Source organism: Miscanthus floridulus, chromosome 7 (genome assembly GCF_019320115.1).
Source record: "Miscanthus floridulus cultivar M001 chromosome 7, ASM1932011v1, whole genome shotgun sequence".
In the NCBI taxonomy this organism is placed as follows: Eukaryota; Viridiplantae; Streptophyta; class Magnoliopsida; order Poales; family Poaceae; genus Miscanthus; species Miscanthus floridulus.
This window is the reverse complement of record NC_089586.1, coordinates 66,017,972-66,030,847: the sequence shown is the minus strand read 5'-3', so window position 1 is coordinate 66,030,847 and position 12,876 is coordinate 66,017,972. Positions and strand designations below refer to the sequence as shown.

The following is a 12,876-nucleotide window of genomic DNA, read 5'->3' as shown; positions in this document are numbered from 1 at the left end:
TTCACCAAGTGGATTGAATTCAAACCACTCGCAAAATACAGCGTAGCCAAAGCAGTCGAGTTCATCCAAGACATTATGCACCGCTTCGGCATGCCCAATCGAATCATCACAAATTTGGGTTCTCCCTTTACAGCCATAGAATTCTAAAGTTGGGCACATGACTGCGGCTTCAGAATAGATTACGCATCAGTCGCACATCTAGAGGCCAACGGACGGGTCGAAAGGGCAAACTGACTCATACTAGCTAGATTAAAACTAAGATTGTATGAAGAACTAGTAGACTATGGATCAAAATGGATTAAAGAATTACCCAAGGTCGTATGGGGGCTACGGACTCAAATAAGCAGAGCCACCGGATACTCACCTTTCTTCCTAGTTTACGGATCAGAAGCCGTACTACCTACAGACTTGATCTAGACGTCACCAAGGATAGAACAATATGACAAAGAAGAAGCAGAACACACCTGAAGATTAGAACTCGACAGTACAGAAGAAGTCAGAGTAAACGCTACCCTTCAATCAGCAAGATACCTCCAAGGACTAAGACGCCACTATAATAAGAATACCCAGTCTCGATCATTACAAGTCAGAGACCTAGTACTAAGAAGAATACAAAAAACTGACGGACGCCATAAACTACTCAGTCCATGGGAAGGTCCTTTTATCGTCACAAAGGTCATCAGACCGGGCACATACAAGATGATAACCGAAGATGGAAAAGAAGTCAACAATACATGGCACACTAGTCAGCTACGAAGATTCTACGCATGAAAACAACTCAAGGGAAAATATGTATACAAGACACAAGAGATCAATGTTTATGGTCAACAAAGATAGCGCTCATCAAACAACATATGTACTATTGTAATCTATCCATATTCATGATCAAGAAAGATGGTTCTTTCTTGACAAACACATGTCTCATTATGGCTTTCCCCGAGTTGTTTCCAATATGAACAAAAAGCAAAATGGCTGAAAAGACGCCTGAGCATACCGGCCGAGAGCAAAAGAGCTGAAAACATGCTTGAGCCCGCCGATGAGGGTAGCTAATAAGCTAACACCCGAACTAAAAAGCAAAATGGATGAAAAGACGCCTGAGCATACCGGTCGAGAGCAAAAGAGCTAAAAACATGCTTGAGCCCGCCGATGAGGGTAGCTAATAAGCTAACACCCGAACTAAAAAGCAAAATGGCTGAAAAGACGCCTGAGCATACCGGCCGAGAGCAAAAGAGCTAAAAACATGTTTGAGCCCGCCGATGAGGGTAGCTAATAAGCTAACACCTGAACTAAAAAGCAAAATGACTGAAAAGACACCTGAGCATACCGGCCGAGAGCAAAAGAGCTGAAAACATGCTTGAGCCCGCCGATGAAGGTAGCTAATAAGCTAACACCTAAACTAAAAAGCAAAATGGCTGAAAAGACGTCTGAGCATACCGGCCGAGAGCAAAAGAGCTGAAAACATGCTTGAGCCCGCCGATGAGGGTAGCTAATAAGCTAACACCCGAACAAAAAAGCAAAATGGCTGAAAAGACGCCTGAGCATACTGGTCGAGAGCAAAAGAGCTAAAAACATGCTTGAGCCCGCCGATGAGGGTAGCTAACAAGCTAACACCCAAACCAAAAAGAAAAATAGCTGAAAAGACACCTGAGCATACCAACCGAGAGCAAAAGAGCTGAAAACATGCTTGAGCCCACCGATGAGGGTAGCTAATAAGCTAACACCCGAACCAAAAAGCAAAACGACTGAAAATAAGCCTGAACATAAATCAGAGCAATTTCAAGACAAGACCCTCCAGCTCCTTGTTCCAAATAGCAAGAGGCTCGGGGGCTACACTCAGAAGATCCCAAGAAGCGCTACATGGTTTTGCTCGCTCAAGAAAGCACTCGGTCAACACTTGTTCCTGCTCAACAAGACTTGAAGAAAACAAGATGAGGCTTCCAGAGCTCTACCATGAAGTGCTCGGGGGCTTGCCGGTCCTAGGATATTTTTGCAACCAGAGATAGGACCAGTTGCTGACCACACTATGAACCAAGCCGAGAAGAAGCTGGAGATATCACTAAGTCTTTTCAGTACTAACAAGAACACAAAGTTTATCGAGACAACGGTCTATACCGGGTTGTTTACAAGTCACAGACAAAAGCCAGACAAGTACTCGACAAGTCAAGGAAGTCTGTCAAGACATCAATCTACATATACCGAGTTGTTTACAAGGCACAAACTAAAAGATGGAGAAGAACACGACAGATCAATAGAGTTTGTCAAGACAATGATTTACCTAACCCGGGTTGTTTACGAGACAAAGAAATACAAACAAAGAAGACATCAACAAAGAACCAAAAATCTCCATTCAGTTTTCAAGTATAGTGTTTTGTTACATAAGCTAGAATACAAAAGTCGATTACATCAGGCATTGTCATCAGGAGAAGAAACATTAATGTTAAGATTGTCTACAATCTTCCTGGCTAAGTCATCGACCTCAGGCTCCAACCTCTCAACAGCATCCAAGTACTCTTGGCTCTCGGCTTCATCGGCAACCTTGGATAAAGGAAAGTCCAGAGAAAGAACCCAGACCTAGGCAAGAACAGTCCTGGTACACAGATGGGTGCACCTCTTCACGAACTCCTAGAAACGAGTCGGCACTTGGGGAATAAATTGAGCCCAAGATTGACCGTCATCTGCTAGAGTCCGAAAGAAGGTCGGCTACTGACCAAAAAGACTTCCACAAAGTATTCCAGTTATTAGTAGCCGTTGCCAACCTACCAGTCAAGTCTTGAACAGTTTTTTTGGGCCTGCATAAGATCCCTATCAGCTCCACGCCTAATCAACTTAGCAAGCGCGAGTTCTTCTTCAGCTCGAGTAATTACCTCCTCAGCTTTGTTGTGGTTAGTGCAGACGAGTGCCTTCATCTCCTCAGTACCCTCCGAGAGCTTCTGCTTTTCAACACGGAGAGCTAGGCGAAGCAACAAAAAACAAGTCAGCAGAAAGGGAAGTCAGAATACAAAAGGAAACAAGCAGAACCCGCAAATACCTTTGCACTCGTTCTTCATGGACTCCACCACAGCATCCTTTTGCTTCTCCACCTCTACCACCTGGGCATGAAGAGCCTTCTCCTCCTCCTAATGCGTTTGACGCTTAGTTTTCAGCTCGGCCCGACAAAGGTCAAGCTCTGCCTTCAGGGTACTCACCTCAGAGGACAACTTTTTCTCGTTTTCAGACAAGAAAAAGAAGCTGGTATGATCATGAGAAAAAGACTGAGCAAAAAGAGACAAAGAAAGACAAGACATAAGGACAGAAGAAAAATGGACAACCAAAGAAAGAACTACAGAAAAACTTACCTGGAGCCTTTCCCCAAAAGAAGTCGCAAGGGTCGATAAGCTTCCCCAGGCGGCAATTAGCTCCGACAATCGATGAGTGGCATCAAACTGCTGCACCACGTCATCAGCAAAAGGTGGACCATCGGAGGCAAGAAGAGGATAAGGAGAAGCCACCCGAGGCAAAGAAGGCACGACCAGGGCTATCTCCTGGGAAGCCAAGGCCAATCCCTCAGATGAACCCGCCGCCATGGCCACGGTCACCTCGGGAGCCAGCAAATCAGCAGCTACGGACTCTGTCCCCCTCATAGCCACCTCAGCGATCGTGTGTTCCGAGTCCTGAGACTCAGTATGCAAGGGCGTACTAGAGGTTTGACAAGAAGTCGACTGGAGGCTCGGGGAAGATGAAGGCCTGAAAGATGACAAGGAAACCCGTAAAAAAGAATAAGAAAAAAGAAGAACAGAAGCAGAGAAATAAAACCAGAATTCACTCACTCGGCTATCTTCTTCTTCATAAAACCAAAAGAAGACCTCGCAGGGGGAACCACGACAGCAAAAACGTCCTCGCCACTCGGTGACAGGAGCGGCGTAGCCGGTACCGGAGTCCCAGAAGAACTCAGTATACGGAAGAACTCAGTACCGAAGCTACAGAAGAACCTAGTGCAGGAGCCTCAGAAGAACCGATACCCGACGATTGCCTGCTACAAGAGAACAAGACCAAAAGTCAAAACAAGAAGAGGGTTTCAACAACAGGAAAACAAGAAAAGAACTCACTGACGAGTAACGAGGGGAGCATCATCATCCTCTTCTTCCTCACTCTCAACCAAGGCAACCATAGCACCAGCTAAAAAGGACAAAAGTACTCGGTCAAAGATATAAGCAAACAACAAAAGGATAGAGCGTATTAATATACTCACCTAAGAGCATGCTAGCTACAACTGGAGTACCTGGACGAGTACTCGTCTGATGGGACTTCTTAGCAGTAGATGGAGCAGAAGAACTATCCGCTCGCCCCCTCTTTTCGGAAGTACGAGGAGCTCGAGGAACTAGACGAGGGACATACTCTTCATATATGTCAGAAAATGTAGAAGAAACACCAGGAAGCATCATAGTAGTTTGAGACTTACTGGTCAAGGATGCCCTAGCAAGACTACCACCAGCATCCACATTTGCAGGGAGATCATCAAGGGGAATTGGATCAGAGAAATTACACCCCAATTCCTATAAAAAAGTAAAACAACAAGACAAGGAAGATTAAGTAAAAGTGGATACAACGAAAGAGAATCAAAGGTACCCGAATAAAGAAAAGAACAACTCACAGCAGGGGGCGGGCTCTTTGCGCTATACTCGAGGACAGCAAGCGGAACGATGCTTACTCCTTTCAGCACCTTCTGGAGATGCTCGAGCACTTCCTCGTCGGTCAACTCAAGGGCATGGACCATACGAGAAGGGTCCTCCGCCCTAGAGTACTCGAAACCGTAATGTTCGTGCTCCTTCAAAGGTTGAACTCGGCGGCGAAGAAAACTTGAAACAATACCAAAGCTAGTCAAGCCTTGCTGCTTTAGAGTGCAAATCTTCTCGAGAAAGGGCTTGATTGTCTAGAGCTCAGCAGTCATCACCGGGTTCTTTTCCCATCGGTCATTAACCAAGGGACCAGACCTGGAATGAATAGAAAGAGGAGGAATCAAGTTGGCAGCATAAAACCAGTCTACATGCCAATCTCTTACAGAATCAACCAGGTCATAGTCAAAGAATTTACTTCTAAAACCCTAGCGAAACTGAATCTCGCAACCACCAAGAACGCTGGTGTCATCACGGCGAGATTAGGGCTTCAAACGAAAGAAGTAACGAAAGAGGGAAAGAGAAGGAGGAATTCTAAGGAAGGTTTCACAGAGATGAACAAAGACAGAAAGATGGAGAACATCATTGGGAGCAAGGTGATTCAGGCTAATCCCAAAATAGCCGAGAAACCAATGAAGAAAAGCAGAAGCTAGGAGGCAAAGTCCAGCACGAACAAAGGAAACGAAGAGAATGATCTCATCAGGACCTAGAGCAGGGACCCGATGCTCGCCCGGAGCCCTCCATTCAGCAATGTCCTTGCTCTAGATCAGGCCATCGCCAACAAGCTCGCGAAGCTGGTCTTCAGTCATTGTCGGAGCCGGCCAAACCTTCTAGGCAGCCCTCATGGCCATGAACTCTTGGTTCTCGATCACGGAAAGTGATGATTCCTCATCCACAAAGGTTGCCTGGGACTTGCTCGTGGCTTTCTTCCTACCCATGTACTAACGAAGGCAAAAAGGCACTAGGGAAAGAGAAGGCTCGGACGGCGGTGCTCAGATAGCGGCGGCAATGGCGACGGCGGAGTTGCGAAGGCTAGTGTTTTTCAAGGCGAAGGCAGGGTACCAAAGAAAAGGAGGACAAAGGCCTTTTAATAGATTTTACACAGGTAAAAACGCGGCCCACCAGGCCCGTTTTAACGAGGACGCAACGGTCCATTTACCGACGCAGCTAAAATGACGGACGGCTCAAATCCACACAACGGTATAGTTCAACGGGCAGATTTCAGACTTATCCATCCAGCACCACGGTAGAATTATCATATCGCCACAAAAAGAACTCATCAACAATGAAGCAAAGAAGGGTTATCTCATAAGGAGCGCAACAACCCGGTCCTTACAGAAAGAACTCGGAAATCTCATCAACAACCAGGACAACAGGAAAATAAAGAATTGCAACTCAGAAGACAAGATTCTTTCCATCATAACTAGTTTCAAAAATAGAAGATTACACATCTTACAAGACCCAGCGAACTCGGTACCATGAAAAGCAAAGTAGCAAAGAGGAACCTGGATACGGTTAGACTCTGGAACGACTACGCGTTCCAAATTGCTACTCGACAGGACAAACCGCCCTCGGCTACACTGTTTTCTTCAAAGGACGGGCGTAGTGTATCCAAGACGAAATCAATAGCACGGCGGGACAACATAGAGCAGAGAAGGCCGGTAGGCATCTGTCTACCCAAGTCCGATGTGATGCTGGATATGATGCTAATCTGCACCGAATAGTCTCAGGGCAGGCAACGAGGATCAACCTAGAACTGCCAGATGAAGGATCGCATCCCACATCACAAGACTCCCTCCAACTACCGCCACATACTTTCAAGTACAATGCTGCTACGGGATTAGCCTACCTCTAATCCCTATCACAAGACTCCCTCCAGCTACGGCAAGACACACAAGAACTATAAAATAAGCCTAGGGGCTGCTCCACTTCACAAACTATCATATTCATGACTACAGAGACTTCAGAACAAGCAACAAAACGCTCAACGAATCAAAACAACACTCTAGAAGGGTATTTATAGACCGAAAGAGTGGTGCACATGGACCAGGAGCACAAACAAAACAAGCCTAACAAAGGACACAGTGAAAAGACAGAATTCAATGAAAAAGGACTCAGGCGTGAAGGAACAGTACTCAAGGACAAGCATAATTGGAAGAATATACCAACACTGTACAACTCATGAACAAACAACATTCACACTCAACCACTACCATACAACTACATCTGACAACAGCAGACTACCAGAGAATATGCCAAGACCCTGCATCCGAGTTCTTCCTGAACAAAACAACCCGGATATATGCTCGGGGGCTGCAACAGGAGAAGTTCTTAGTTCTTTCTAACAACTCAGATTCAAGACCCTCCAACTTTTTGTTTCAAATAGCAAGAGGCTCGGGGGCTACACTCAGTGAGTGCACTTTTTCCTTCAAAAAGCACACATCACTCAGAAGACTTCTTCAAAACAGACGACTTCAAGACCACACGACAAAAAGAACCCGGGTATATGCTCGGGAGCATTTCGACGAAGAATCAGGGTGATTTCAAGTAAAGACCCTCAAGCTCCTTGTACCAAACAGCAAGAGGCTCGGGGGCTACATCCAAATGAGAGTACTTTTTTCTTCAAAAAAGGTACACACCACGCAAAGATCTCACGAAGCGCTATACGGTTTCGCTCAAGAAAGCACTCGAACGACGCTTGTTCCTGCTCGACGAGACTTGAAGGAACAAGACGAGGCTTCCAGAACTCAACCATGAAGTGCTCGAGGGTTTATCGGTACGGGGCCTACAGGATACCCCGCAAGGAAGAGAGAAGACCTAGTCTAATTAGGATTCTTTCCCTGTACTCTTAGTAGCAGTATTATTCTGTAATCCTACTAGGAACTCTCATCGTAAACCAACTAGGACTCTGGCCTTCTCACTATATAAAGGAGGGCAGGGCTCCTTGGATCGAGAGGAGAGAACAATTGTACACAACACAACACTTTACAATCAATCCAACGCAAAGGCTAACGCCGACTGGACGTAGGTCTATTACTCGATCAAAGATCGAGGGTCCGAACCAGAATAAATCGACTGTCTCTTGCGTTAACCGTTGAGTTCTGCATACGCTGAAGCCCGAACATACTGCCTCGGGTACCCCCGTGGCAGGCTATCGGTGGTCAAACATCGATAGATGGTTAAAATCTTTATTCCTTAGAGAATGGTCAATAGATCAAAAGCATGTAATACATATTTATTGTTTGTCGGTCGTTTCACCTTTAAGAGTAAAAAAATCAAAACGAAAAGTATTCGAAATGAAAAAAAATCAAGGAACCGTAACCGAAACAACTGACTAAAAATCCAGGAATCGGTAAGAAGAAAACCGTGCGATAGACGGAATCAATGAATCAAAATCCTAAAACCGGAAGAAAGAACACACTAAGCACATGAAACAGAATAGAAACAAAAGAAATTGATGAAGCGAATGGAACTAAAAAACTTAGAAATAGATATATACCAGCAAAAAAATCCAAAAGAAAAAACAAAGTAGATGGAATGGAATAGAAAAAATAAATTAAGAAATATGACAAAACTAAAAAGTAAATTTTCAATAATATTAGAAAGTGTACACGGTCATGATTCGCGGTGGAGAGAATATATATGTTGGGAACTCTTTGAAGTGATGAAAGAAAAAAAAATCGCTCATTGATATTAGATAGATAGATAGATAGATGTATAGAAATAGATGTAGTCTTATAGATATAGACATAGTATGTTGGGAACTCTTCTAGGTAACGAAAGAAGATAGATAAATAAATAGATAGATTGATGTATAGAAACAAGTGTAGTCTTATAGATATAGACATAGTATGTTGGGAACTCTTCTAAGTAACGAAATAAGAAAATTTCACTCTTTACTATTAAATATAGATATAGATATAAATAGTTATTATAGAGTAGAGATATAGATATGATAGATAGATAAACATAGCCAGTGAGTACACTATGGTAAACACATTATAAAAACTCTTTATATCCTTTTCTAATTGTTAAAAGTAGACATTTTTATTGAAAAGTTATCCTCCAAATCCTTTTTAATTAGATCATTGAATATTAGCATATTATATTTCAAATTTCTCGCGGGTTAAAAACAGAGAGCAGAGTTAGCTCTCTAGAGGACATAGAAGATATATAAAAGAGCTTTTAGAGAGTAAAAAAAATATAAAGATCAATTTTTATTTAAATAACTCTTTAAATAATAATTAAAAATGAATTAAAAAAACCCGTTTGGATTCTTGGAATTGAATTCATTATAATAGTTATAATTTAGGCATAGATTAGTTAAGCTAATATAGTTGTATATGAAATATATTTGTATATTTATTGTTAGACATACAAGGGACATATTTATATATTGCATTTCTATTATAGGAAAATGAGTTGAAGAGTGTACTATAAGTTGGAGAGTAGAAGTATAGCATAGTAATTTATAAAATCCATTTTTATCTCTCACCCTGTAAATTTGAGATAGACTTATTTATGAGCTTAGAAAAGCTATGAAATATCAAATTCTAAACCAAATAGTTTAATCAATTAACGGCCCCTCTACGTCTTGAAAGACGAAGGAAACAAAACAACGGGTCCACGCAAAAAACCGAGGGCTTTGGACGGAAATACGGAGAACTCCGGACATTGATGGATCTGCATCCGCTACCGCCCCCCGCCTGCGCGTTCCTGGTGGCGCACCCAGATCGGATCCCGTTTCTTTCCCCTCGCACAAGCTGAACCTCCCTTGAAATACTACCCCCCCATCTCCATCGCCGCCTACCCCGCTCAGCCATTCGCCGCCAATTTCCCTTGCAATTCCCGTAGCCTCCCCTCCCGCGCGCATCGATCATGTCGGCCTACTGCGGAAAGTACAAGGGTGCGTACAATCATCACCTCCTCTCGTTCGTTCCTTGCTCATATGCTTCTGTTGTTGTTCGCTGTACTGTGTGGTGCAGATCTGCTAATCGTTCGCTGTGGTATTCTCAGATCTAGCTAACCTATCCTGTGTTGATGGATATGCCAATGATTGATAGAGCTTTTTTTCTAGATCCTTTTGGGCGTAGGATTTGTGCAAATTTGCTAGGGTCCGCGCAGTCTGCTATGATGGGTATCGTCTACCTGCATAGCTTTAGGGGCTTCGTGGTTTGTTGAAAGGGCATGTAGTGTGCCTTTATGATGCAATTTGTTATGGGATTTGCTGATTTTTATTCAGATCCATGCGGTATGTAATGCTTAGCGGTATGTGTCTGCCTAGTTTTTATGTGTCTCCATCATGGTGGATACAATACATATTAGTATCATAATTATCAAATTAGCTTGGTAGCATTTGCTCGTGGTTTGTGGTCTAGATTCAAATGACATTACCTGGTTGTTGTTGTTAAAAATATATATGCCTTTTTCCACTGTGTCATTCTTGTTTTCTAGAATGGAGCTATGCAAAGACGTCGTTGTCTTCATTATTAGTCACATCTGTAAAGAAAATACTCTTGGGATATATATTGTGTTAATTTATTCTCAATTTGGTTGGTCACAATGTTACACAGTTTTATGTTTCAATAGTTCTGGAGAGTTATACTTCCAGCACGTCAGTGTTAGCTAATATATATTTGTTACATGAACCATGTTTATTGATTGTGATCTGAGTTATCAATATGTACTGCTTGTTAGCTAAACATATTTGCTGATTGTTTTGCAGATGAGCTCATCAAGAATGCCGCATACATTGGCACCCCTGGAAAGGGTATCCTTGCTGCTGATGAGTCCACGGGCACCATTGGCAAGCGCCTTTCAAGCATCAATGTCGAGAACATTGAGGAGAACCGCCGTGCCCTCCGTGAGCTGCTCTTTTGTGCCCCTGGTGCCCTCCAGTACCTCAGCGGTGTGATCCTCTTCGAGGAGACCCTCTACCAGAAAACCAAGGATGGCAAGCCCTTCGTCGATGTCCTCAATGAGGGAGGTGTGCTCCCTGGCATCAAGGTTGACAAGGGCACCATTGAGGTTGCTGGCACCAACAAGGAGACCACCACCCAGGGCCATGATGACCTTGGCAAGCGCTGCGCCAAGTACTACGAGGCTGGTGCCCGCTTTGCCAAGTGGCGTGCCGTCCTCAACATCGGCACTAACGAGCCATCACAGCTTGCCATTGACTTGAACGCCCAGGGTCTTGCTCGCTACGCCATCATCTGCCAGGAGAACGGTCTGGTGCCAATTGTTGAGCCTGAGATCCTTGTCGATGGGCCACATGACATTGAGCGCTGTGCCTATGTCACGGAGATTGTCCTTGCTGCCTGCTACAAGGCCCTCAACGAGCACCATGTCCTCCTTGAGGGTACCCTCCTGAAGCCCAACATGGTCACCCCCGGCTCCGACTCCAAGAAGGTGGCTCCTGAGGTGATTGCCGAGTACACTGTCCGTGCCCTCCAGAGGACTGTCCCTGCTGCTGTGCCTGCCATCGTCTTCCTCTCTGGTGGACAGAGTGAGGAGGAGGCCACCCTAAACCTGAACGCCATGAACAAGCTCAACACCAAGAAGCCGTGGTCCCTATCCTTCTCGTTCGGCCGTGCCCTTCAGGCGAGCACCCTCAAGGCCTGGGCTGGCAAGGAGGAGAATGTGGAGAAGGCCAGGGCTGCCTTCCTCACCAGGTGCAAGGCCAACTCAGAGGCCACCCTCGGCACATACAAGGGTGACGCTGCTGCCGGCGAGGGTGTCTCGGAGAGCCTCCACGTGAAGGACTACAAGTACTGAGCTGCCTCTCGTTCTGGACCCCTGAGTCTGCTTGCGTTTAGGTTGAGTGCTTGCCCGTCAGAGTCCAATTGTTGGACATCATCGGAACTTGGTTTTAATAATCCTGAACTTTGCTTGCCCATTGTGGTGATGGTTGCTTACTTTTTATATTCATGTATTGAATAGTCTTTTTGGTGTTAATCTTGTGTAATCTGGTCGTACTGATGGTAAATCGATCAGCCACGTTTTGTTCTATCCGTTGCTGTAATATGCTGGTTATGTTATTATTGGTACATGTCAAAACAAACTACATGCTTAGTTGGCCGATGTGCATGGGTTCTGCAATGTGCACTGACATATTTGATGTGAATTATGATGACTCCAGAGCTTTGTTATTAGACACTTATTGTTGTGAACAAATCAACCAATTGTCTCGGTGAGACGTGATGGTTTCTGATCATATGCTTGTGTTGCGTTGTCTCTCTTTTTGTGAAGCACGGTTTTACCTTGAGGTTTGTCTCTGTATTTTACTACTATATATATGTTGAACATGGTTCCGTCGTTTGTATTTACTTTTTTTTTGATAGGCGGTCGTTTGTATATTTACTACCATGTTGGACATGTTCCGTTTGCGTTTCCTCCCTGACCGCGCGAAATCATTCACAAACAGAACTATACTATATAATTGCTGTGCTGTGTCTAGCTAGACGACACTGTTACAAGAGCGGACTTTGGTAACAACTCTGTAAGGCTCCGTTCTATTCCAGTTCATCAACGCTATATAAATTAGTGAACCAATCCAACCAGGAATCATTCCAGGCACTCAATCTGGAGTAACCGAACACGCCCTAAGTCTGTATATAAGTTTGTATACATGCATCATTCATCTGATATATCCTGATTAAATGGAAGTTAGGTAAACTTACATGCTGCGGCAAAGGACGATGGGAGGAACGGAACGGCTAAATTCTGAGGGCTAAAAGCGTGATAGATAACCCATCATCAAATCAAACAAGTGGATCCCGAGAGGGGAGGCCAGAAGAGTAATCACATCTAGAAATGGCTCGGTTCTTAGAAAGGTAGCTGACCTGCTAGACCCGGGTACAGGAGCCAGAAGAGTAATCACATCTAGAAATGGCTCGGTTCTTAGAAAGGTAGCTGACCTGCTAGACCCGGGTACAGGAAGTTGGGATACTCAGCTGATCCGGGATATATTTGTGAAAGAAGATGCGGATATTATCTTGTCAATTCCTGTCTTTGAAGGTATGGTAGATACAGTAGCCTGGCATGACGATGCAAAAGGATGCTTCTCTGCGAAATCCGCATATATGCTAGCGATCAGGAAGCGGGACCATTTAAAGAAAGGATCGACGGAATATCGTCGGTAATCTTTCGACAGATATGCTACGAAGGTAGATTAATTGGCAGAGGTGCGCGTAATAAAAAACAAGAAGACAACAAAGACACAAGA

The 12,876-nt window shown here is 44.2% G+C and overlaps 1 protein-coding gene across 1 annotated transcript; it reads left to right on the top strand.

The window, feature by feature from the left end:
• Positions 1 to 9,299: 9,299 nt before the first annotated feature.
• On the top strand, positions 9,300 to 11,732 carry LOC136467045 (fructose-bisphosphate aldolase 1, cytoplasmic-like). Its single transcript, XM_066465595.1, has 2 exons — positions 9,300 to 9,558; positions 10,378 to 11,732. Exons 1-2 carry the CDS (start codon positions 9,531 to 9,533, stop codon positions 11,424 to 11,426), a joined length of 1,077 nt encoding a protein of 358 aa, XP_066321692.1. The 5' UTR covers positions 9,300 to 9,530; the 3' UTR covers positions 11,427 to 11,732.
• The last annotated feature ends 1,144 nt before the right edge of the window (positions 11,733 to 12,876 follow it).